This window comes from Heteronotia binoei, chromosome 1, assembly GCF_032191835.1.
Source record: "Heteronotia binoei isolate CCM8104 ecotype False Entrance Well chromosome 1, APGP_CSIRO_Hbin_v1, whole genome shotgun sequence".
NCBI classification, from domain to species: domain Eukaryota; kingdom Metazoa; phylum Chordata; class Lepidosauria; order Squamata; family Gekkonidae; genus Heteronotia; species Heteronotia binoei.
In genome coordinates this window covers 112,725,260-112,752,560 of record NC_083223.1, presented here as the reverse complement: position 1 = coordinate 112,752,560, position 27,301 = coordinate 112,725,260, and the positions used below count along the sequence as shown (strand labels likewise).

Here is a 27,301-nt window from a genome sequence, read left to right as displayed (position 1 = left end):
ACTGAACTGGTTCTGAAGGGCCTATTCTCCCTGTAGAAATTAAGTGTCAACACTGCTCTATATTTCAGATTTAGTCAAACGTACTTGAAGGCAACAAAGTACTAAGCCTCAGAACCAAAAACTAAGATAAAGCAGCAAATTAACAACCAATGCAAACATTTCTCAGAATATAAATGTGTTTATAGATTGGAGTGAAATGCTGCTAAGGCAAATGATAAGGCCTACTTTTTGAAAGGTTGTTTCTAGTACTGACTCAATGCTATAGGCCTTTGTTTCCAAAACCAATATAGTGGCACCAAAAAAGACTAAAGGGACATAAATTCATCTGGATTAAAGCTTTCTTTACCAGATGTATATTAGTTATCCTGACTTGGCTGACTATATACTTATAAATACACACACACACAGGGAGTGAGAAGGACATGGGTATGGAAGGGAAAGATAACATTTTTTCTACATAGAACTGACCTAAAAAGGTACACATATGCCACTTTCTTGCTGTTGTTAACCTCTCTCTGTACTAATTTGTACCTACCAACTGAGAGTGGCCTCTTCTGTATGCACACTTTACTCCTAATTTTAAATGAACTCGAGTCGGTCTGCCTTTGCTTCAAAAGATGTGCTTGCATTCTACACCCCTCTCCCTCCAGCTCTTTCATAAGGAATCACGGAGTATGGGATTATGCATCCTTCATGTCCTAGAGAAAAAGAAGGCATTTTTGTTGTGTTTTCAAGATTTAATTTTTTAAATGTACTTGTTGGTCTATTACTGTGATGGTAGATGTCACTGCGGTTCTCACATCAGCTTTATGACCATCATCTGCAATGATTGCTGTTTGGTGATGGTGGCCAGCCTGTGGGGGGAGGGCGCAGGTGAGGTAGCTAGCATAGCAGCAGGTTAGTATTTGGGATGTGCCTCTATTGGCTTTGCTGGCAACTGAAAATTCTGCTTCAAAAGCACTTTCAGAAATACCGGGGATGCAGCGAATTTAAAACAAACTGAGAGCTGAATGGGGAAAAAAGCAATGCAGGACTAAAAAGAAAACCTGATGGACATGCAAGATGAAAGTGGGAGGAAATGCAGAATGAAATTTAAAATGTGAAAGAGATGCACAGAGAAAGTGAGCGAAATGACTGGTGCAGAAAAGCCCAGTTAACATCTGAGAAAGAGAACAACAGAATGAAAGGATACTCCAAGATTCGATATGCTAACATGACTATGACACTGAACTTATTTTTTAGCTCCAATCTCTTTGGATTTAGGAGCTAGTAAATACTTGTGGTCTTGGCAGTCCTTTGGCTATAATATTTTCTACTTAAAATATATAATCTTGTCTCATGAATGCTCTAGTCATAACCAGTGTGTCTCAGTTGAAGAACTCTTAGTGACAAATGAGCTGGAGAGTTCACTGAGCTGCACTTGGTATAGGTTGGAAAGTTATGTATAAGGGCATAAGCCTGTCCTGGCCACAAGACTTTCAAGAGTATAAGTAGGGGTCCCATTCCTCTAGTTGGGGGAATCCCCCCACTTACATTGCCTGCTGCTGTTTTAAGTGGTAGAGAATTTTTTTTTAACCACAACATTGAGTGCAACGCCACCTTACTTCCAATAAAAAATTGGAAGTGATATAGGGGTAGCTTTAGAATCACTCTATGGTAAAATCTATGTCACTTCCATTTTTTTCTGGGATGTGATGCCACAACTATTGTCACCCCCCACCCCACACACACACACCCAATATCACTACCCACAACCCTTCTGGCAGTTTTCCTAAGCGTAAGCCTAAAGAGAAGAAAAAGCAGGCACCAATAAAAGACAACATATAATAGACAGAGGCTGCAAGGAGCAAAATCCAAAAATAAAAGTAATGCAACCCATGGGGTCGCAAAGAGTTGGACTCGACTGTGCAACTGAACAACAAAAAATACTTTTTATAAATATACATTTTGTGTCATTTAGATTGGTCAAAGAATATCAGTATAGTTACTGATATTCTTTGACCAATCTAAATGACACAAAAGGGTTCAAGGGTTAGTCCAATGGTCTCCCTTCCAATAGTGACCATCTGTAACCCCTGTAACAGCATTGCTAGAGATTATGGTACCCCATGGACAAAAAGCCACTGGACACAAAGGGCAATTGTGTTTCTGGATTTGAAATACTTGTGGCCCTAAATGGCTAAGAGGAAAAATTGAGAAATTGCTTCTTTGGGAAAAAAATGGGAAAAAAGTATAGACCACTGGCCAAAGGTTGATGTGCCTGAATTTTTTTTGCTGCTGGAACAGGAATCCTTCCAGCTGTTTCTTCCTTTTCCTGCTTTCAGAGTCAGAATTTTAGTCAGCCAATGAAAATAGGCAATGAAAATATTTAGCTGCTCTGTAACTTTCATGGGGAGGCTTGTATAATTGAGGGTGATACTGCACTTAACCAAAGGTGGAAATTACACAGTGAATCCTAAAGCAGCAAAACTTTGTCATCAGCTTTGTATGGTGAAGCTGTAGCCAGTACATAAGAACATAAGAGAAGCCATGTTGGATCAGGCCAATGGCCCATCCAGTCCAACACTCTGTGTCACACAGTGGCCAAAAAAAAATTATACACACACACACACACACATTGGCTAATAGCCACTGATGGACCTCTGCTCCATATTTTTATCCAATCCCCTCTTGAAGCTGGCTATGCTTGTAGCTGCCACCACCTTCTGTGGCAGTGAATTCCACATGTTAATCACACTTTGGATGAAGAAGTACTTCCTTTGATCTGTTTTAACCTGACTGCTCAGCAATTTCATCGAATGCCCACGAGTTCTTGTATTGTGAGAAAGGGAGAAAAGTACTTCTTTCTCTACTTTCTCCATCCCATGCATTATCTTGTAAACCTCTATCATGTCACCCTGCAGGCAATGTTTCTCCAAGCTAAAGAGCCCCAAGCGTCCGCAGGTGATGTTTCTCCAAGCAAAAGAGCCCCAAGCGTTTCAACCTTTCTTCCTAGGAAAGTGTTCCAACCCTTTAATCATTCTAGTTGCCCTTTTCTGGACTTTCTCCAATGCTATAATATCCTTTTTGAGGTGCGGCGACCAGAACTGCACACAGTACTCCAAATGAGACCGCACCATCGATTTATACAGGGGCATTATGATACTGGCTGATTTGTTATCAATTCCCTTCCTAATAATTCCCAGCATGGTGTTGGCCTTTTTCATTGCAATCGCACACTGTCTTGACATTTTCAGTGAGTTATCTACCATGACCCCACTGACCTCTTGGTCAGTCTCTGCCAGTTCACACCCCATCAACTTGTATTTGTAGCTGGGATTCTTGGCCCCAATGTGCATTACTTTGCACTTGGCCACATGGAACCTCATCTGCCACGTTGACACCCACTCACCCAGCCTCAACAGAGCCCTTTGGAGTGCCTCACAATCCTCTCTGGTTCTCACCACCCTGAACAATTTAGTGTCATCTGCAAACTTGGCCACTTCACTGATCACTCCCAACTCCAAATCATTTGTGAACAAGTTAAAGAACATGGGACCCAGTACTGAGCCCTGCGGTACCCCACTGCTTACCATCCTCCACTGTGAAGACTGCCCATTTATATTCACTCTCTGCTTCCTATTAATCAGCCAGTTTTTGATCCACAAGAGGACCTGTCCTTTTACTCCATGATTCTCGAGCTTTCTAAGGAGCCTTTGATGAGGAACTTTATCAAAAGCTTTCTGGAAGACAAGGTAAACAATATCTATCGGGTCTCCTTTGTCCACATGTTTGTTCACCCCCTCAAAGAAATGTAACAGGTTAGTGAGGCAAGATCTTCGCTTACAGAACCCATGCTGAGTCTTCCTCAATAACCCGTGTTCATCAATGTGCCTACTCATTCTGTCCTTGAGAATGAGAATAGTTTCTACCAACTTTCCTGGTATTGAAATCAGACTGACTGGCCTGTAATTTCCCGGATCTCCTTTGGAACCCTTTTTAAAGATGGGAGTGACATTTGCTACCTTCCAGTCCTCAGGAACAGAGGCAGATTTCAATGAAAGATTACATATTTTTGTCAGAAGATCCACAAGTTCAACTTTGAGTTCTTTCAGAACTCTTGGATGTATGCCATCCGGACCTGCTGACTTATTAGTTTTTAATTCGTCTATCAGTTGTAGGACCTCCTCTCTTGTCACCTCAATCTGACTCAGCATTGTACACCTATAGTTCTTCCATGTGCATGTTTAATTTAAAACTCAGAGATTCATACAAAAGATGATACAAGACTATTTGAAAACAGAGCGTCTGCTAGTGCTGTTTAGCACAAACCTTAAATTCCCAAGGTCAAGGAGGACAGATAGCAAACAACTGAGATGATCAAAATTTGTTTTGCTTATTTATATTGCCTCAGCAGATAATAACTTCAGGAATACTTGATGCCACAGGGCCTCAGCAGTTCTGCTGCCAGGATTTCAATTTGAGGCTTTCAGACATCCACTTTAATCCAAATTAGTAGGAGCTTCAGAAAAGGAGCTTGGCAAGATCACAGCTGACATTGATTTTTGCCAAATATAAGAAAAGCAAATGTTCAAAGAAAGCAGAAAACAAGAGTTACTTGTCTCTTTCTCTCTCTCTCTATTTTTTAAAAAAATCCAAATTAAAATCTAGATTTCATTATGCAACATTCTCTAATCTGCTTGTACTTAGGACTTTTTTTGTAGAAAAAGCCCAACAGAATTCATTTGCATATCAGGTCACACACCCTGACACCAAGCCAGCCAGAACTGCGTTCCTGTGTGTCCCTGCTCAAAAAAAGCCCTGTTTGTACTGGTAAAGTGTCATTAGTTTATTATTGCACAATAATGAAGGGACAATATTCTTAATTTTAAAAAGGGGGAAATATTTTTTTCAAAGTGTGTTCTCATATAATTCCCATTTCTCTGTAGCAATGTTCACCTGTGCATTTTTGCAAGTCACTCCCTAATAGCAAAGTTCCCTCTATCCCCCCCAGCAGAGCAGTCCAGATCCTGAGCAGAATATAACTGCTGTAACCTTAAAACGGGCAATGGCCAGTGCAAGACCCTGCACAGCTCCTTATTGCTGCTGAGCAGGGCTTCCCATGTTAGTGAGCGGCTGCTCACACTTGTAGCTTAGAGGGAACACTGATTAATAGTTCAAATTGTAATTTATAACAGTAACCTCGAAATACATCGATGTCCTTCAATAACAAATGGAAATGTAATCAACATGTAATCAAATGTATATTCAACTGCATCATGTTCAAATTCATGTTGATTGACAAATACTTGAATGTGATGTCACTATCAGATTGAAGGATCACTAAAGCATACCTGAAAATCATAGCTGATATTTTTATATCCAACCCATTTAACCAAGTAAATCTCAGCTTCTTAAACTGTAAAATTTCACCAGGCCTTCCAGATGAATGGACCAGGATGTCTCCTTTGTTGTTCCAAGTTAGACCAGCAGTGCCAAGTTAAACCAACCCTATGCAAGTTTCTCAGAAGCAAGTCCCACTATATACATAGGGGCACATTGCACAAGATTGTACTGTCTCTTAGGGCTTTGTCACAGGGTTGCTGCAGCATTTCAGCTGCACCAGGAAATATCAGAACATCAAGGCTGCAGGGAAAGAGCTGAGGAAATGTGTGCATAGGACAGAGTCATATACGGTTGCCAATCCAATTCAAGAAATATCTGGGGACTTTGGGGGCAGAGCCAGGAGACTTTGGGGGTGGAGCCAGGAGTCATTGGGGATGGAGCCAGGAACAAGGGTGTGACAAGCATAATTGAACCAAGGGAGTTCTGGTCATCACATTTAAAGGGGCAGCACACCTTTTGAAATGCCTTTCTTCCATAGGAAATAATGAAGGATAGGGGCACCACCTTTTGGGATTCATAGAATTGGACCCCCTGGTCCAATCATTTTGAAACTTGGGAGGTACTTTGGGGAGAGGCACTAGATGCTATGCTAAAAATTTGGTGCCTCTACCTCAAAACATAGCCCCCCCAGAGCCCCCAATACCCACAGATCAATTCCCCATTATTCCCTATGGGAATCGTTCTCCATAGGGAATAATAGTGCCCAGTAGAGATTTCCCTCCCCGCCCACACTTTCTAAAGCGAGGGGAGGGCCTCCAAACCAGGGCATCTCCTGCCCCCTCCCTCTCTCTCACACACACAAATACTTACTGGGTCTTGTTCCTGCAGAATTTTACTTGATCTGAAAACGAAAGCAAAACAAAGGGAGGGGCCGTTCTCCAAAGCCCTTCGTGTTTCCTGCTTCCTGCTCAGTCTTAAAGGCACATATTTTCAAAACGGACCTGCAGGAGCTCTAAAACTACGTGGTGATTATGGGGGCAGGGCTTCCCCCACCTGCCAGCTGGCTGGGGGCGGGAAGAAGCCTGTAAAAACGGGGGATCCCCCGCTGAGAACTGGGGATTGGGAAGCCTAGAGTCATATCATGTACTACTTCTAATATTTTAAGAAAGGCAAGAGATATTGTAACCTTCTGTCTACATATATACATAATATATTTAATTCTCAATTTGGCCCTGTCTGTGGGTTGTTAAATCTGGAGACTGACTGGGGCTATGGATGCACAAGACAGATCTTTCTGCAAACCTGAGAAAAGTCTCAGGTTTGCAAAACAAACAAACAAACCACCCTGAAATCTTTTTTAAAAGACATTGAGGGAGTTGTTGTTGTTGTTATTGTTTGCATTCGATGAATCACCCTATCCCAGCTAGTGCCAGGCTCTGGGCGATATACAACATTAAAAAAATACATATATAAAAAACCGCTACATTAAAAAGATTACAAGCCCTGATTCTCTTATTCAGTCATTACATCACATCAGGGGTGGAGGGATCTTCCCAAGAGGGGGTGGAGAGAAAAAGGTGCCAGCACGGCAACCGTCGCTGTCCTCATGCAAAGCCTTGGTAGAACATCTCTGCCTTACAGAGATCTCTGCCTGATGACTTCTGGCAGAGCGTCCCACCAAGTTGGGGCAGGACTGAAAAAGTCCTGGCCATTGTTGAAGACCTCTTTTGGACCAGGGATCACCAGCAGATTTTGACCAGTGGAGCGTAGCACCTTTCCAAGGACATAATGGAGGAGGTGGTCCCATAAATACATTGGTCCCAGACCACTCAAGGCCTTAAAAGTCATAACCAAAACCTTGAATCTAACCCAGTACTCAACTAGCAACCAGTGTAGCTGATGTAGCACAGGTAGAATATGTGATGTCTGCGGTGTTCTTGTCAGAACTCAAGCTGCCGCATTCTGGACCCATTGGAGCTTCCGGAGCAGACTCAAGGGTAGGTCAGCATAGAGTGAGTTACAGTAGTCTAGTCTGGAGGTGACCATCACATGGATTACTGTGGCTAGGTCCAAGCGAGATAGGAGAGGAGCTAGCTGCCGGGCTTGACGAAGATGAAAAAATGCCACCTTGGCAATATGCATGACCTGGGCCTCCATTGAAAGCGGGATATCCAGTGTCAGGAAGTTCTTCCTAATGTTTAGTTGAAAACTCTTCTGATTTAATTTCAACCTGCTGGTTCTGGTCCGACCTTCTGGAGCAACAGAAAACAAATCTGCACCCACACCATCCTCAATATGATAGCCCTACAAGTACTTGAAGATGGTTATCAGATCACCTCTCAGTTGTCATTTCTCCAGGTTAAACATACCTAGCTCCTTCAACCTTTCCTCACAGGACTTGTTCTCCAGGCCCTTCACCATCTTCATTGCCCTCTGGACACATTCCAGCTTGCCTATATTCTGCTGGGTGCTAATGTTAGTAGCACCCCATTGTGAATTGGCAGTCTACACTCCAGCTCCAAATTCACTCTCCCCAACCACAGAACCTCCATCTTTGATGGGTTCAGCTTCAACCTGCTCTTCCTTAGCCAGCTCACCACAGCCTCCAAACCCTCAGCCAGAGATGGTGGGATTGTAGCTGACCGGTCATCCAACAGCAAATATAGCTGGGTTGTCATCTGCATATTGATGACATCCCAGCCCAAAGCTCCGTACCAGCTGGGCAAGGGAAGATATTCTGTTGGGGGGGGGGGGGAATGTATTTGGTCATACATTTTTATGTCCCTTCTTCCCAGATGAGTAAGAGAATTATTCTCTGTTTTGACCTAAAATGTAAAACAAAGTGGTGGGCCTAAAATGTAAAACAAAGTTGCAGGCACTTTAAAAAAATCAAACATGCACAGCTGTTACATCTCAGCCCTTAAGAACAAAGTTTTGCTTTTGTTGTGAGGCGGAGTCATACCTGCTATCTTGTTTGTTATCATGGCAGGAAAAAAGCCAATGCAAAGAAAATGTTTTTATTTATCTTCTATCCATATTGTAAAGACTGTCTGGAAAAGTCAAGGGTACCAGGAAAGAACAACCATCACAACAAAAGTATCTCATAATCAGCAAAAATGTTACTATCTTATTATGGGGATAGAACCATTCTGACAGACTAAGTTTATCTACTTTTTTGAAAAAGTTACCACCTTGCTGGATCAGGGGAATACTGTAGACATAGTTTATCTTGATTTCAGTAAGGCTTTTGGCAAGGTTCCACATACTATTCTTGTTTGACAAGTTGGTAAAATGTGGTTTGGATCCTGTTGCTGTCAGGTGAATCTGTAACTGAGTGACAGATCACACTCAAAGACTGCTTGTGAATGGTTCTTCATCCTCTTGGAGAGGAGTGACAAGTGGAGTGCCTCAAGGATCAGGCCTGGAACCTGTTTTGTTCAACATCTTTATAAATGATTTGGATGAAGGAATAGAGGGAATGCTTATTAAATATGCAGATGATACTAAATTGGGAGGGGTTGCAAATACAGTAGAAGACAGAAACAGGATACAGGATGATCTTGACAGGATAGAAAACTGGGCTAAAACCAATAAAATGAATTTTAATAGAGAAAAATGTAATTTATGTAGGAAAAATCAAATGCATAACTATAAGATGGGGGAGACTTGTCCTGGAAATGTGTGTGAAAAGGATCTAGGGGTCTTAATGGACCATACACTGAACATGAGTCAGCAGTGTGATGAAGTAGCTAAAAAGGCCAATGAAATTTTGGGTTGCATCAACAGAAGTATAGCATCCAGATCACACAAAGTGATGCTATCGCTTTACTCTGCTCTGGTTAGACCTCACCTAGAATATCGTATTCAGTTTTGGGCACAAAATTTAAGAAGGCTATAGACAAGCTGGAATGTGTCCAGAGGAGGGCAGTGAAGATGGTGAGGAGCCTGGAGAACAAGTTCTGTGAGGAAAGGTTGAAGTAGGTAGGTATGTTTAGCCTGGCGAAGAGACAACTGAGAGGTGATCTGATCACCATCTTCTAGTACTTGTAGGGCTGTCATATTGAGGATGGTGTGGGTGCAGAATTGTTTTCTGTTGCTCCAGAAGGTCGGACCAGAACCAGCAGGTTGAAATTAAATCAGAAGAGTTTTCAACTAAACATTAGGAAGAACTTCCTGACAAGAGCAGTTCCTCAGTGGAACAGACTTCCTCAGGAGGTGGTGGGCTCTCCTCCTTTGGAGGTTTTTAAGCAGAAGGTAGATGGCCATCTGACAGCAATGCTGATTCAATGAATTAGGCAGCTCATGAGAAGGAGAGTAGGAAGGGTTGCATCAATGCTTAGTTCTTGTGGTCTTTTCTAACATGCCCAGGAAAATGCTGATTGCCACTTTGTTGTAAATCAGCAATTTTTCTCCTGACCAGGTTGGCAAAGGATTCTGGAGGTTTTTGCCATCTTCTGGGCATGATGCAGGAGTCACTGAGTGAACATATGAACATATGAAGCTGCCTTATACTGAATCAGACCTTTGGTCCATCAAAGTCAGTATTGTCTTCTCAGACTGGCAGCAGCTCTCCAGGGTCTCATGCTGAGGTTTTTCACACCTATTTGCCTGGACCCTTTTTTGGAGATGCCAGGGATTGAACCTGGGACCATCTGCTTCCCAAGCAGATGCTCTACCACTGAGCCACCGTCCATGAGTGTGTGTGTGTAGGGGGGTATTTGTGAAGTTCCTTCATTGTGCAGTGGGTTGGACTACATAACCCTGGAGGTCCCTTCCAACTCTATGATTTTTGACATATGTTGCTCAGAGAAACATGAATTTCAAATCTCTTTCCTTCCTTTGCTTACTGCAGCAATAAAATAGCGGTAAGAAAAAAGTGTTCCAAAAATAACATTTTAAACACTGGAAAAATCTTCAAAGCACCCCAAAGAACTGTCAAAAGCAATGATTTCAGACCAAGCTTCTGAACGGACTGTCTCCACCAGGGGCAAAAACTTGGAACTTTGTGCAAGCTGGAGTCGGTTCGGCTAGAAGGCGCCAGGGAACCCTTCACTGCAAATGACCAGTTTCTGGCAAGAAAAGAACCTATCCATCTCGAGTCAAGCTAGAGGTCACAAAGAACTTGCAAGGATTAAACATGGAAGGCCTTGCTCCGGGTACCTCTATTTCAAGAAGATAGACTTAGCACTGCTTGGGCTAAGGATTCCTTCATAAAGACCCAAGAAAGCCCTAGCACAACACTGCTTTTTTAAGGGCTATAATTGCAGCCTTATTATTTACTCAGGGATTTGGAGCTTATCCCCTCTATTGCTGCCATTTTATAGATTGCTTTGTATCTTGGGCTGTTTTAGTGTTTTTATTATACATCATCAAATACCATATGCTAACAGGCTAGTCGGTGGGACATACAAAGCCGTGAACATGTCTTTTTCCCACTGTCTACTCAGAACAAAATGGTGATTGAAACTGTGACCAAATTCTTGTACCTTGCAACTGAGAAGGGTAATGTATTAGTAGCCAGGACCATGATTGCCATGATTGTTCTCTCTGCCATTAATATGGTTGCTATGCCAATAAAGGTTGTTGTTGTACACCATCTTCAGGCGTCTCTGAACAGAATGATAAATAAGAGCCATAGATAAATATCAAAAGAATCAGAACTGTCAATAGATTAATGGTGATCAAAATGATTGTTAGATTCCTAACTGGTGAATAAATTTGAATATCTGTAATACTAGGCAAAAATACCTAGAGGAGGACATGTCTATTCCACACATTTAATGAGGTATCTTTGGGTTTTAAGTTCATGCCATCCATGTCAGAACTCAGAAGGCAACAGCAACAATAAAAGTATGCCATAGCTCCACATTTGAAAAAATAGAAGGGCAGGATGAACTTCTGGAAGAGAAAAAAAATACCCTACTCTGTATATGGGTGAACTGAGGGAATTCAAGGAGAAGAGAATGGAAAAAATGTCTATATAACTTCCTAGAGAGTTAGGAAAATGTGGTATTAGGTATATGAGTTAAGCATGTTCTGTGATTAAGTGTGCACTTCTCTAAGCCAGTGGTTTTCAAGTTTTCTGATGTCAGGGAATGCTTCCCACAACAGCTGGCCTGCTGATTAAACCTTGCTCACTGAAGAAGATACACAGTCACAAAAGTTGCTGGGTAGGCTTGTTGGTCTTTATATTCAGCTTGCTTAGGATATAAACTCTATTACTGACCCAGTTTGAGTTTTCACAATGGCTAAATGGATACATGTAGTGAAAAGACTGGCAGAACAGGGTAAGCATCCTATTTGGGAAGTTTCTTCAACTATTACTGATCCCTTCCTTTACGGAACCTCAGAGTTCCCAGGAACATAGTATGAAAAACACTGGTGTAAACCAGAGAGATGTCATTGCCAACGAAAAGACCATCTGCTCACTTATTGTACGTTATTGCACATAATAAGTGAGAAACTACCAGTTATGACAGCAAACACATCTCTCAAATGTTTACTTGTTAATAATGCAAAACCAACACATCTTCACTGAGGATAATTAGTGGATGGAAGAGGTATATGCTGATTGATGCTTTGCTATCCACTGATATTGCAATAAGGTCATTCCTTGTGAGCCAGGCTTATTTATGTTTTCTGAGCCTAAGAAGGGGAAAATGAGTGAAAATATTAGTGGGGATGGGAGGAACAGGGGTTGCAGAAAAAAAATCAGTGGTTACAGGCAAAACTTCATCAACTCCCCTTCTGCCAACTGATTCCCTGCTGTAAAAACTCTGTTGCATTCATGTTAGGTAGTAAACAATGATAGGGTTGGGAACCTACAGTTCTTGTTCTGTGCTACCATATTGGCTGAACCAGTCTCACCTCCAAGATCTCTACTTATATTTCCAAAATACTTTATCTTATTGTTCTTTGGCATTAAACCCTTCAAGTGATGCTAGCCTTATTCTGCCAGTCTATTAGGCACTAATGTGCAGAACTGCTCTCTGAATCCACAGAAGAGAGTTTCTTCTGGTGATGAAATAAGAAACTGTAACAAGACATGGAAAGATGTGTAGCTGGTACATAAAGGTGGAATTCTAGTAGGAGCTCCTTTGCATATTAGGTCACATCCCCTGATGTAGCCACTCCTCCAAGAGCTTACAAGGGGTTTTTTTGTAAGGTCTTGGAGGATTGGCTACATCAGGGGTGTGTGGTCAAATATGCAAAGGAGCTCCTGCTAGAATTCCACCCCTGCTGCTACATACCAGGACAAATAAACTAGTGCAAAAATGGTATTTATAGGGCAAGCTACACTCAGCTTAGCTAAGCAGTACAAAATGTATCTGATGTAAGTAAACAATTTCTGGCAAAAAGATGGAAATTCAGCCATCAGTCAATGTTGTGCATTTTGAAATAGCAGAAATGTTATAAGTAGGAAGCCATTTTGAGTAATTTGCACATATACCGTTTATTCCACAGTTGTCTTTGTGCTTCAGTCAAGGCTGCTGGAGAATAATAATAATAATAAAAATAAAAGGGAGCAGAGACTCAAAGAGCCCCAGCCCTGATAAAAGGAATGGCTTGATCATCAACAGTCCCAAAAATTCAGAGGCAGCCTTCTTTGCCTAGAGATGTTATTCAAGATTTGACAGAGTGATGGCACTGATTTGAACTGGAGTTTGGCCTGGAGAGCCCATTTTAAGAATGCTCATAACAGGGCTTTAGATGCAACAAAGATCTTAAAAAAAAAAAAAAAGCAAAGGTGGCCAGTTTGTTCCTGCTACTTGTATTTAAATGAAAAAATAGTCAGCTTCTCTATGGAGTTCTGGTATGGATTGAGGCCTTCAGAGAAACAATAGATTCTCTTTTGTCATGGTTTTTGTGGACAATGACAGGAATGCCAAGTTGTGTGGCTAATGTGAGCCCTGCAGGTCCTTAAGATTGGCAACTCAACATCTACTGGTGGGGTCCCTACTGGCGGGGTCCCTGGTCCCAGAGATGTCTGACTTGCAGCGGCAGCGCTAAGGTGCCAGCTTTGTAAGGTAAAAGGTGGTAGAGCCAGGTAAGGCTCTGCCACCGCCCCCCTGCCCCCTGTGCACAAGCCTGAGCGCTAGCATGAGCGCAGGAACCCAGCCAGTGAGGCTCTGCCTCCTGTGCTAGAAACACAGATGTGGGAGGCAGAGCCATGTTTCCCAGCCAGTGTGCAGGCACGGGATACGCTGCTTTGCAGTGTATTTCAAACAACTCAGACACATGGGTGGCAAAACCACCACCTTCTCCCAGGCCTGCATCCCAGGCAGCCACCAAATCCTGCCTTATGGACACGCCAGGCCTGCTGACTTGCCTCAACTAAGGCCTGCCTTGTGGAATGAGCTCTCATTGGAGATCAAGGCCCTGCAGGATTTGTTCCAGTTCTTCAGGGCCTGCAAGACAGAGCTCTTCCACTGGGCTTTGTTGAGGTAGCGGACGTCACCTGCTATTGCCCTCCCCCCCCCCCCCCATTCAGCAACCTTAGGATTTGTTAGACCTCTGGATTGATAGGTCTATACTGTTGAGGCAGCGCTTTAAAGTCTGTGTTTGTATTTCTAGCTGGTTTTTACTGAAATTGTAATGTGTTTTTATTTGTTTGACTTTTGATGGAACTCGCCCTGAGCCTGCTTTGCAGGGAGAGTGGGATATCAATAGAATGAATGAATAAATCTTTAAGGATGAAACCAGGTTTACAATCTCTAGAAGGATGGGCATAGGCCATTGGGTGAAGATTCTATTTGTCACATAAACTAATGGGTTTCTCTTATCTGATGACACCCAGCTCTATCTATTGATGGGCGGCCAGACTGGCGACGTCCCTGAAAACCTGGACCGGGAGTTGCAAGCCGTGGCAGGGTGGATCAAGTCGAGTGGGCTGAAGTTGAATCCAGCGAAGACAGAGGTCCTTTGCGTGGGTCGCGGCGGGCCAGGGGAGGAGATCTCCCTACTAGCCTTTGATGGTGCATCGCTGATACCAGTGCGCAGGGTCAAGAGCCTGGGACAATGGAGCCTTCCTTGACAATGGAGGCACAGATAGCAGCCACTGCTAAAGCCACCTTTTTCCATCTTAGGAGGGTGAAGCAGCTGGCCCCCTTCCTGGAATGTGGCGACCTAGCAACAGTGATCCATGCAACAGTCACCTCGAGGTTGGACTACTGTAATGCCCTCTACATGGGGCTGCCCCTGTACTGAACTCGGAAACTGCAGCTAGTGCAGAATGCAGCAGCCAGGCTGTTGGTGGGACTACCTCAGTGGGAGCACGTGCAGCCTAGGTTGTGGGAGCTGCACTGGCTGCCAATCGTGTTCCGAGTTCGTTACAAGGTGCTGGTTATTACCTTTAAAGCCCTTTATGGCCGAGGACCTGTCTACCTTAGGGACCGCCTCTCTCCATATATCCCCCAGAGAGCACTGAGATCTAGCTCCCAAAATCTCTTTAAAATCCCTGGACCAAGGGAGGCCAAACTGAAAACAACTCGAGAGCAGGCCTTCTCAATTAACAGCTCCCCATTGGTGGAATCAATTACCAGCGGAGGTTTGAGCCCTGCGGGACTATAATCAGTTCCGCAGGGCCTGTAAAATTGTCCTTTTTCAAATGGCCTACAAGATTGAATCCTGAAGTGACACCTAGCCATCTGATATATACTGTCTTGTATTATAGCACCTTAAACTGTTGTGGTTTTAATTAAATTATTTAAATGTATTTTATTGTATAATGTATTTATTGTAATCATGGCACTTTCCATGTCTGTAAGCCGCCCTGAGCCTGCCTCGGCAGGGAGGGCGGGATATAAATAAAAATTATTATTATTATCTATAAAAATCTGACTCCTATGCTACGTTGAGAAAATTAATGGAGACTAGACTCCAACTGCTGGGTTTTAGCAGTAGTGATTTGGAGATATTGAGAAGATTAGCAGCACACTCTGTGGTGAATGAATTTCTGTATATCTTGGACAATTGGCACCATAGGGTATACTCACCTGTAAATTTACCCAAAGGTACCCTTACACTATTTAGATTTTTTACTGTTCCTCAGTACAGGAGAGCATTTATGCTTGCAAGATTAAACTGTCCTTTCTCAAGTAATGCAAGGTCAAATGCAAAAGACTGCATATTCTGGTACTCTGTGACTGTGCTTCGGGGCAGATAGAAATTCTGGAGCACTGCATACTGGAATGTGCTATCTTTTGCAGTATTAGGGATTTATAGATTACTCCTTTTTTTTTTTTTTTTTTTGCAATAATGAGGGGCTGCCAATACCAGATAAGGTTAAGAAACTTTTGCCAGGCATGGATTTAGGAGTTAACATTGGCTGTACAATTTTTTTTTTTGCTGACATAATCAAATTCAAAGGATATCATGTGCTGTAACTGGTTGGTTATTTAAATTATTTATTCTAGTATGACACTGCTCAAGGCCTGTAGGCTAAATGAGCAATAGTATTAAAGTAAAATATCTGAAATGGGGTTAGTGTAAATGATGATCCTGACTGCAAGTCACATGGCAAGCCCTTAGTTAAAAGTAAAAGAGCAACTGATTCTTTAACACTTGCTTCCATGACACCATGTATTCATAGGAATCTCAGGTCTCTTCAATCCATTAGACAGTAATTTATGATGTGCTGCAAATCTTAAACAATCTTCACGATAAAGCCCAGAGTTGACCCCAGGAGTGGTGAAATAATTCAATGAATTCCCATAAACCTCAATGACTTTTCCACCTCTAAACAGCTGGAACTTTAAGGGCTCCTACAACATACAGGTTATATAGAATGTTTTGAGCCAACAGACTTAAATGACTGGCATATTAAGGAAGCTGAAAGACTATATTTATCAATAATTAACTGAAGCATGACTGGCACTAACAGCAAAAAAAGTCATTGAATACCATGGACTCATGGGTTTTGTGGTTTCTGGGAGCAAGATACTGTTATGTTTTAGTCATTCCAGATTTGAAGAACTGATTAGATAAATACCATTAAGGATCCATTACCCCTTTTTCCCTTGTAGTACTTACTACTTTAATTATCAGGTTCTCATTCCAAAATTACAGGAAGCTGGCTTGATCAAAAGTGGAATGCAAGAGCAGATCCAAGATACAGATGAACTTCAGATGTATAAAAGGATTCATGAGATTTAACAGCCTTTGGATCCTAGAAGGTTGGAAGGGTGGTATTTTGACCTTGGATATGTCAGTAAGTAACAATAAATTGCTGCTGCATGCAATGTACTTTTTAAATAACTCACAACAGTCCTTGTTGTCTTTATTATGTGTCAGTTACAAAAGAAGAAAACAAATGAAATTAATCTTCTGACTAAGAAATTCTTGATTATATTATACATCTCTAAGACTTCCAGATGTTCACAGCTTAAGAAGCCAAACAATACTATTAGTTTTTGCTAGAGATAATGGAGTAAAAAATAGTAGTGATAAAGGTTATAGTCAATTGTCATTTGGACTTGAAATACAAAAATAAATAAGGATAAAAATGTTGTGCAATAAAATCTGTTATAAACAAAGCTAATGAAAAAAAACTGTTCTTATGTTGTGGTTTTTGCTTCAAGTTTTTAAAAATTAAAACCAGCATTTACTCTCTGAAGCATCCATACAATGTTGTGGTCCAGATGTTTTAACAGCCAAATGCAAGTCCTGTTAAGTCCTTTGTTTCAGTCTTTTAAAAAAAAATTACTTCTGGTTGTCTTGTTCTTCCTTGGCAATCCTCTTTGTCACTCCACTGAAATATTTCTCACGAAAGGAATTGTGACTTTTGTAAAACAGGTACTCGCTTTCCAAAATGTTACAAGAACGGTCTTCATCCTGCAGAGTATGAAAGCACATTGTTTAGACATTTGCAAGGAGATCCATATTCAAGAACTCAAAACCACTGAATAAAGTTTATGGCTTAAGTCTTGCTGCTGCACCACCAAATAAATGTTTAGGTTGAAACATACATGTCTGATACATGTCATCAAATCATGAAAATCCTATCTGCATCACAATACACACACCTATTTTTAAATTAAGGACAAAGTGCTTTTTTAAGGCACAAGGCTTTTTAAAGCCCTCCCCTGCAATTTGTGAGGCAATGGCTCCCTGCACTAATGAAATATAATGCTTCATGTTTACATACAGCACTTCACATATTATTTTATAAGGCAATCTTGTAACAAATATTGTAAATGGGAGGCCCAAGGCTGAGAACAGAAACAGGGAGGTCAAAAGCCACTTAGCAAAATTATAGCATAGGAAAAAATTGAATTAAGGATTAATTTTAGTTAATCTAACTTTGGTCAGATTTTAGCCTGAGACTTAAATCTCATAATATCCCTGTAATTGTTTTAATAGGTGGTTGCTCACTACCAACCAGTTAAAGCTCTACTGGACACATTTGGGTCTCAAATACGTACATTAGGAAGACAAAACGCTGTTGCTTATTTGCCTTTGTACAGATTGTACAGACCAGGGATAGTTCCAAGATTTAAGTGGCCCCAAGCAGAGAGTGTTGGTGCCACCAGAAACGCCCCCCCCCCAATCATTTTCTTCCCAACAACCTGTATGGCACTCCACCTGTCCAGGCATCCTCACCCCTTCCCAGTGCTTTTTTGTAGCAGGAACTCCTTTGCATATTAGGCCACACACCCCTGATGTAGTCAATCCTCCTGGGGTTTACAACAGGCACTGTAAGAGCCCTGTAAGCTTTTGGAGGGTTGGCTACATCAGGGGTGTGTGCCTAATAGGCAAAAGAGTTCCTGCTACAAAAAAAGCCCTTCCCCTTACACTCACAATGCTAATATCAACCCTGGTTCAGATCACACTGATCCACCACTTGCCTACTTACAGTCCTCTTACTATAATAACAAACAAATATTTCTTGCATGTATACTCTTAAATGAATTGACATTTTGCCATTAGTTTTACAGTGCAAAACTCTTTCACTAACCTTTCCTAGCTGAAATGCATACAAATCAACTTCCTCGGTGAGCCAAAATTCTATTAAATTGGAATATGTCTGAATTCATGCAATGTAAACAGAACCAGATCTCAGAAGCTAAGCAGGGTTGACCTGGTTAGTACTTAAGTGGGAGACCACCAAGGAAGTCCAGGGCTCCTACACAGAGGCAGGCAATGGCAAATCACCTCTGAATGTCTCTTGCCTTGAAAACCCTACAAAGTCACCACTCGTCTGTGAAATGATGACACTTTCCACCACCAAACAGAACCAGAGAATATGCAAGAAGAAATAACATTTTAAACTACTTTTCCTTAATGATTTATCATGAATAAAGTAAATAAAGTAAAAAGGTAGTCCCCTGTGCAAGCACCAGTCGTTTCTGACTCTGGGGTGACGTTGCTTTCACAACGTTTTCACGGCAGACTTTTTTTTTTACATGAATAAAGTGCTCCAATCCAAATTATTGGTACAGACTTATGCAGCAACTGCTGGGGTTTGCTTATTGTGTGAACCTGAGGGCAACCATGTCTAAATAACTAAGGTTTTGTTAAACAGTACAGCTGTATTTTATACCCATGATCTAGTACACCTTTTTCGCACAGAGATGAGAGCTACAGTTTAAATATGAATACATGAAACTGGTCTATCAAGGTTTGTATTGTTTACTCTGATTGGAGAGTGGCTCCTCGGGGTCTCTCAGTGGTCTTTAACATCACTTGCTACCTGATCCTTTTAACTGGGATAAATGGGTATTGAACATGGCAGTCTCAACATAAAATGCTAGGGTTGCCAATTCAATCAGGGCCTGAACATCTCCCAGAATTATAACTGATTTTCAGACAAGAGAGATCAGTTCCCCTGGAGAAAATGGTTTCTTCGGAAAGTGGATTATGTGGCATTATACCCTGCAAAGGTTCTTCTGCTCCCCCAACCTCACCCTCCCCAGGCTCTTCCTGCAAATCTTCAGGAATTTCCTAATCCAAAATTGGCAATCTTATATAAAGCAGATGCTCTACCACTGAGCCCCACCCCATGTATCTCTGGACTTCTATATACTTTGCTGTTCAGTGAACTTTAGCATTAAAATATTCCTTACTAACCAATGCAAAATCTAATTTAAAACTATATAAAATATACAAGAACACAGAATTTGATGCTGTTTTGCATTTATTTGGCTTAAATTCAGACTCTTTCTCACAAATATATACATCCCTTTAACAGATGTATTTTTATATGTTACAAAAGTTTATTTCTTCAAAAAAGTGTAAAGGAGTTTTTCTTTTTTAAAAAGAGAAGGAAGAAGATAAAATCTGGGAGAAAGTGAAGTCATTAAAATAATTCACAGTACAGAGAAAGCCTTTGCTGTGCCATTTGGTATAAATAGAGTTGTACAGTTTTCACAGCATTTGTTTTGAACTGGTGTCCAAATAAGACAGTTAGAACAACAGCCTTAAAACAGTTATTGTTAAGAAAAAATGGAGAATGTGAATCCAATACACACTCATGACCACTGCCTGAAACAGACCAGGCATGTTCCCTGAAAATATTTAATATGTTCCTTCTTTAACCATTCATGAATTTAAACTGCAGCCACTAAGGACACAAAAATATGCACATGCACACACATCTTCAGGCACTTCATCCCATATGCTTAAGAATCTGATTTCTGAAGGACTCATATGTTGAAAGGCTAGAGTCTTCAGAAGAAAGATTATGTGGATAAATCCTTAGGAGAATGCCAGGAATCAACGAAACTCAACTTACTACTCAAATGTTCTTAAGATTAATGTGTTTGCAGCCCTAATAACAGGTTGTTGTATGCCAAGATCTCATAATGTGATCAATCCACATGGAGATAATTGTCAAGTGAAATACAGAACTAGGCTACTCTCTAAAAAAAATCAAACCAACCTTGCTCTTTCCAGTGTATTCTTCTACCTTATACATTCTGAGACTAAAACAAACTGTTCAGGTGGGTAGGACCAATGCTCAGGATTATGTCTACTGACTGCTGCACTAGCACTAGGTCACCAAATTAGACAATGGTGTTTCAGACACATGTGCTGATATAAAACTTCAAGTGTGATGCAATGGTTAGAGTGTCAGCCCAAGATCTCAAGTTCAAATCCCATTTGGCCATGGAAGCTTGCTAGGTGACCTTGAACCAGTCACTTTACTCTCAGCCTAGCCCTGACCTGAATAGCCCCAGGATAGCCTGATCTTGTCAGAAGCTAAGCAGGGCTGATGTGGAGGCAGGCAATGGCAAACCACCTCCAAATGTGACTTGATGGCACACACACACACAAATCCCATCACACCACTTATGTTCTGAACAGACACTTAGGAGGGCTTCTGTTCTCTATTATGAAGCCCAAGAGCTGACCATCCCAAACATCTACAAGACATTTTTGAGAGATAGGAGTCTGCCTTTGTGCGTATTTTTCAGTAACTAACACTAGCGAAGGAATCACAAAATAGGGATTGCAAGCTTCAACAGACTGGATGTTAAAAAACACACAACCCCCCCAAAGCAGGTGCCCCCATCTTCCCTTGTTTCCAAAGGACTGAAGTAAAACCAGAGAATCTCTGCAGTAGAAAATGAAGATGGGCGGGCATTTTTGCCAGCCCAGCAGACCCAGTACAGAGTTCCTAGCAGTACCAGTGCCATTGTGGCAATAGAAGAAGAGAAGAGGAGATTGGCTTTATACCCCACCCTTCACTACCTGAAAGAGTCTCAGGCTAACAATCTCCTTCCCCTTCCCCTATCCACAACAGACACCCTGTGAGGTATGTGGGGCCAAGAGAGCTCTCCCAGAACTTTTCTCTCTCTCTTTTTTTTTAACTTTCCAAAAGTTTATTAAGATTCAAAAATGTACAAAAAATTGAATGAAAAAGAAAGGTGTCAAAACATATCACGCTCGAAACATAAAACATGACATACTGCTGCACTTAATTACACAACAATAAATAAATGAATATGAAAGTGTTGATGCCAACTGTAAACAATTCTAACATAAAAAAACCCTCCCCCCCCAAAAAAAATTCTCAAAAGAGTCCTTAGCCATAAGGTGTAGAACCAGAACTTCTCTTGAGCAGAAGACCTCTGTAGGAACTTGTGACTGACTCAAGATCACATCAGCAGGTGCAAGCGGAAGAGTGGGGAATTAAACTTGGTTCTCCCAGGTAAGAGTTCACACACTTAACCACTACACCAAACTGACTCTGATGTCAAGCACAGAAAGCCAGCTGATATCAAGCACATAATCATAGTCCAAGTAAGGGGTGAGGGTTTGGAAGCCCAGCAGAACCAATGCAATGTACAATGCCCAGCAAGCCCATTGCCTTCTGTTCATAATATTAACAAAGGTTGTTATTATGCTACTCTTAAATACATTTTGTCACCAAGCAGGACAAGGATGAGATAGGACTATTTTAAAAAACAAAAAGGAAGACATATTTCCCAACTGACTACTTCAATCAACCGATAACTATGACAAACTATGTAGTTTGCTGAGGAACTACAGGGCAAAACAGGCTCAGCCTCCTGACCCCAAAAGAGGACATTTTTATCAGAAGACCAGTGTGGTGTAGTGATTAAGAGTGGTGGACTCTAATCTGGAGACCCAAGTTTGATTCCCCTCTTTCACATAAAGCCAACAGGGTGACCCTGGGACAGTTACAGTTATCTCAGAGCTCTCTCAGCCTCACCTACCTCACAGGGTGTCTGTTGTACAGAAAGGAAGGGAAGGTGATTGTAAGCCACTCTGAGACTCCTTTGCATAGTGGAAATTAACTCTTCTTTTTTAAAAAGAACCCCAAAGAGGGTGGACATCAAAAAGAGAGGGCATCTGGTAACCCTAGATGAGAAGGTCTTAAGACCAAGAAGTGAAAATAAAGGGGGGGAGGACACAGAAAAATTAGGTGAAGGGAGACAGGAATGAATGAGAAACATGTGAAAAAGAGGGAGAGAAATGAAAAGATTGTTTTAGCTTGCTGGTTTGCAAGATCTGGCTGAGCTAGGTGCAAGGAAAAGAAGAAAGGCTGAATTATTGGAGAAAATGACCTGCAGGTTGGGGTTGTTTGCTTCAGTCTTGAAGAAAGCTGGGAAGTGTAGCACATCTGAGAGTGCTGTTTGCTATGCCCAGACTTCCCCGCACGCCTAGTGGCTGCAGCCAGAACTACGTTTTAAAAATAAGACTGAAAAGGGCCCTAGGTTTTCAGAAAAATGTCAAATCTAAAACAAACAAAAAAATACACTGGATGACAAAACCTCCCAAAATGATAAAAAGGAGCACCTGTAGCTTTAAGCAACAGAGTCCCTCCACGGCTGTTGCTAGGCAACCACAGTGTTGCAGGCTGGGTTTTTCTGAATAAAAAGGTAGGGGGAGACTATAAGGCCCTTTCCATGCCTATTTTGAGCCTCTGAGGGATAACTCATTTGGGCCAGGCCGGAGTCCTATGGTCACCAGCTCCTGTTTGGGAAATTCCTGGATATTTTGTGATAGTCTGAGTAGGACAAGGTTTGGGGAGAGGAAGGGTCTCAGCTGAATATAATGCTACAGAGTCCACCTCCAAAGCATTTTCTCCAAGGGGGCAGATCTTTGATATTTGAAATTCAGTTGTAATTCTGGAAGATCTCCAGGTACCACCTGGAGGTTGAGTAAACCAAAAATGAGAACCATGGTAATAAGTAGCGAAAGAAAGCCAAAGTATCTGATGGCTTTCTAAGCTGTTCTGTGTTGAGTGCATTGACTTTTGCCAGTTTTCAGTATATATTATATTAATCTTGGTAGTTTTTTGGAATTTGTTTTTGTTTGAGGCTGGTAATCATGGAAGTTTTGGCTTTCTTTTGCTACCACCTAGAGGTTGGCAATCCTAGGCCTAGAAGTGATTATAGACCTGGAACCAACTTGTGGGTGACTTGATATCACCTGATTTGCATGACTAATACCAGCTGCTTTTAACATGGACCAGTTTGGGGTAGTGGTTACAAACATGGGCTCTAATCTGGGAGAACCATGTTTGATTCCCCACTCGTCCATCTGCATCTGCTGAGTGACCTTGGGTCAGTCACAGTTCCTGAAAGAACTGCTCTCTCAAGAGTTCTCAAAAGAGCTCTCTCAGCCCCACCTATCTCACAGGGTGTCTGTTGTGGGGAGGGGGAAAGAAAGGAGGTTGTAAGCCACTTTTAGACTCTGAGTGAAGGGTGAGGTATAAATTCAATCTCTTCTTAAAATAGTGTGTCTGGGGGAGCAAGAGTGAAACGGTCTCCTGTGGAACCAGCAGGAAGAAAAATATCCCAGCTCCAATTACCCTTTTGTGCTTGCAAAAGCATGCTGGGTAGAAAGGAGATAATGACAAAGCCTCTTTTGCTGCCACATGAGCACTCAGGAGCCCATTTCCTGCCATACATACTATTTTGAAGTTGAGTGCCACTCACACTCAGTGCAAAATGGATTGGGATATCCCCTTATCCAACTTTTGTTTAACATATCATCTAATCAGACCCTAAATTTACTGGATTATCAATCATCCTGTTGCTTAATAAAGAATGGTTCAAGCAATCATTGAAGATGCCTCTCTATATTGCCACTGAACTTTGCAGACAGACAGCCCTATCTAGATGTTGCTGCGATGACCTTAAAGGTCTCGATGCAAGAGTTTATCCCAATTGCTTCTCCCACTGACTTTTATGAACTGTTTTACCATCTAACTAAGAGTATCCTGAAAACCTTTCTTAACTTTTTATATCAGTTCTGCCTGAGAAATACTTTTCAACTACCCTCCATTCAGAAGGTAGTTACAAATATATTAAGGTTTCTTGACTTGTGTTCAAACTATTGTTTAAAACACACTCCCTTGCATACAAGTTTCATATGGCAGGAAGCACATAGAAAGGCGAAGCATAGAGACTGGCTGAGAGAATGGTATTTGATACCATTAAAGATCCAAGTAAAATACACACCAATGGTTCTTTCTGTATTATCTGTACAGTTAAAAATATTCTGTTTGGAAGTATTGATTTTGCAATGCCATCTTCACAATTGTCACCAGAATTTATCAGGGCATTCTCTTACATCTCAGATCAAAAACAATTCCAACAGGATACACAGCTGTGTCTAACATTCCTGTTGTTTCAGCGCTAGATGCAACTGGTCATCACTTCAAACCCAAACAATAAAATGTAAATAAAAAAACAGGCTCCACACTACAAGCCCAAGTGAACTTAACCATACATACAGAAGTATGAATAAAATAAGATTCAAAATTTGCCTTCAATTGCTGCTGTCCAGGTTCATCAGCACAGCAAGTACTTTAACTTCCTGTTTTGACATTTATGACTGTTTTACAAACCTTCTAAAACCAACATATAAAATACCTTACTGGCAGCAGGACTGGGAAAAATAAAGTGTTTTAACTCGTAGTGTGCTATGGTAGGCAACCTAAGTCTGTATAGCAGAAAAATCTGTTACAAATCTGACAACTGCTACTTTGCATGAAAGCCCATCAAAACAATTACCTCAAATTCCTTCACCTTTTCCATGGTTATCAGGTGTCTTGACGTGTGGCTGGAAAGTGTCTGTTCACAGTTGCTAATAAGTTTCAGACATGGGTGCCGGGGTATAATCTCTTCGGTGTATCTGGAAGAAATAAACAGTCAAAGGGTTATAAGAGCTTATGAACTGTAACTTGTGAATCTGAAACAGAACAGCCAGAGGCACTGGTTCAAACAGAGTTAGACTATACACTTCCACATGGTTCACAGCCTTATTAAATTTCCCAGAAACAATGTGTGCTAATTGCTTTCAGAATCCACAGCCACATGTGTAGCCACAAAGGGAGAACAAAACAAGAGACATGGTACAGGTGAAAGATTGCCTGTATATAGAAAAAGTACATTTCATGTAGCTTTCTGTTCCAGTTTAACATTCAAGTCATTTACAACATTTTTCATAGTTTTTGCACAAGAACAATTGAAGTAGGGATTGTTTTTTGTTAAATATTTACCAGTTTTTCAACTTTGTATCCTACAGCAGGTTCCTTGGATGATAGATGAATACAAATGGGATAAAGAAATACTCCCCAGTTTGTGCATTATTTATTCATGAATAATTCTAATACTGAGAAAATTATTTCACTTGTAATTTAATCTACACCAGCATCTACTCATTTAGTAGTCACTGATAGGGATGCGCATGAACAATGAAAATGTGGTTTGATTCATGGCAAACTCATGAACTGAACCACGAACCATCATGAACTAAAAAGGCTTAAAGAATCACAGCATTGGAAGGGGCCATACAGGCAATCTAGTACAACCCCTCTGCTCAATGAAGGATCAGCCAAGAGCATTGCTGACAAGCGTTTGTCCAGCCACTACTTAAAGACAGTCAGTGAGGGGAAGCTAATCACCTCCATAGGTAGCTGATTCCACTGTTGAACAACTCCTAATGTAAAAATATCTATCCTACTATCCAGCTGGTACCTTCCTGCTCTTAATTTATAACCATTATTCTGAGTCCTGTCCTCTGCTGCCAACAGGAACAGCTCCCTGCTTCCTCTAACTGACAGATGGAATTCTAACTGACAGATGTAATTCAAAGATGTAATTCGAAGAGAGCAATCATGTTCCCCCTCAACCTTCCCTTCTCCAGACTGAACATTTCCAAGTCCCTCAGCCTTTCTTCACAGGGCTTGGTCTCCAGGGAATCTCTGAGGTAGAAACTGAAGGTGTGGGGAATTTTTGCAAGCCCAGCAGAACCAATCTAGATCACATGGGGAAGCAAGACAAAAATTCAGTGCCTAGTACGATGCTGATAACTGGAGATAAGAACGCTAAAGTTTTGCAAGGAGTAGCTCATATGCTAGAGAATATCAACATGCAGGTCAGTACAGAGACAAAAACTTCAGGGAGCATAAAACATGGATTTCAGTGTCTCTACACTAACACGCAGAGTATAGGAAACAAGTAGGAGGAACTTGAAGTCCTAATACAGGAAGGGGACTATGACCTAATAGGCATTACTGAAACTTGGTGGGATGACACAATTAGAATATTAGGATTGAGAGATACAACAACAACAAAAGGCCCAGCAGGAGCTCATTTGCATATTAGGCCACACCCCCTGATGTCACTATTGTTTCACACATGGTTTTTTTGTAGAAAAAGCTCAGCATGAACTCATTTGCATATTAGGCCACATCCCCAACACAAAGCCAGCCGGAACTGTGTTCCAGTGTGTTCCTGCTAAAAAAAGCCCTAATTAAAACTTATTTAAAAGGGACAGACATATAAGGAAGGGCGGAGGAGTTGCATTATATGTAAAGGAGGTATATACTTATGAGGAAATATGAACCTGAGCGTGGAAGTACTGTTGAGAGTCTCTGAGTACAAATAAAAGGAGTAATAAATAATACTGATATTCCTACTTTTCCTCAGTCTTCTCTTCTGAGGGGAATGGTGCTCAACATGGCAAAAACAGAACATATAAGGAGGGTATGAAGTTCCAACCTAGGATCTGCGTAGAGGTAGTACTAAACACCTAGTTTCTTTAAATGAAACTTAGTCCTCAGGCCAGATGAATTGCATCCAAGGTTTCTAAAAGAGCTTGTGGATGTAATTTCTGAGCCTCTAGCTATTATTTTTGAAAATTTTTGGAGAACAGGAGAGGTGCCAGAAGATTGGAGGCGGGCAAATGTTGTCCCCATCTTCAAGAAGGGGAAAAAAGAGGATCCGGGTAACTACCGACCTGTCAGCTTGATGTCTATACCTGAAAAAGTTTTCGAATAAATAATCGAACAGTCGGTTCTGGAACATTTAGAAAGAATGGATGTGATTACTAAGAGCCAGCATGGTTTTCTCAAGAACAAGTCATATCAGACTGATCTGATCTCTTTGTTTAAGAAAGTGACTACCTTGCTGGATCGGGGGAATGCTGTAGACATCATTTATCTTGATTTCAGTAGGGCTTTTGATAAGGTTCCACATACTATCCTTGTTGACAAGTT

General features: G+C 41.4%; 1 protein-coding gene across 1 annotated transcript in view; it reads right to left on the bottom strand.

Annotated features, from left to right (window-relative positions):
• Window positions 1-16,570: 16,570 nt before the first annotated feature.
• The window catches only part of TRMT11 (tRNA methyltransferase 11 homolog), a 37,898-nt gene continuing 27,167 nt past the window's right edge, over window positions 16,571-27,301 (bottom strand). Inside the window, exons 12-13 of the mRNA XM_060238955.1 lie at window positions 24,813-24,933; window positions 16,571-17,157 (exon numbers count right to left, since the gene is read on the bottom strand). Of these exons, the coding sequence (XP_060094938.1) occupies window positions 17,026-17,157; window positions 24,813-24,933 (253 nt within the window). The 3' untranslated portion in view covers window positions 16,571-17,025. The remainder of the gene's footprint in view (window positions 17,158-24,812; window positions 24,934-27,301) is intronic.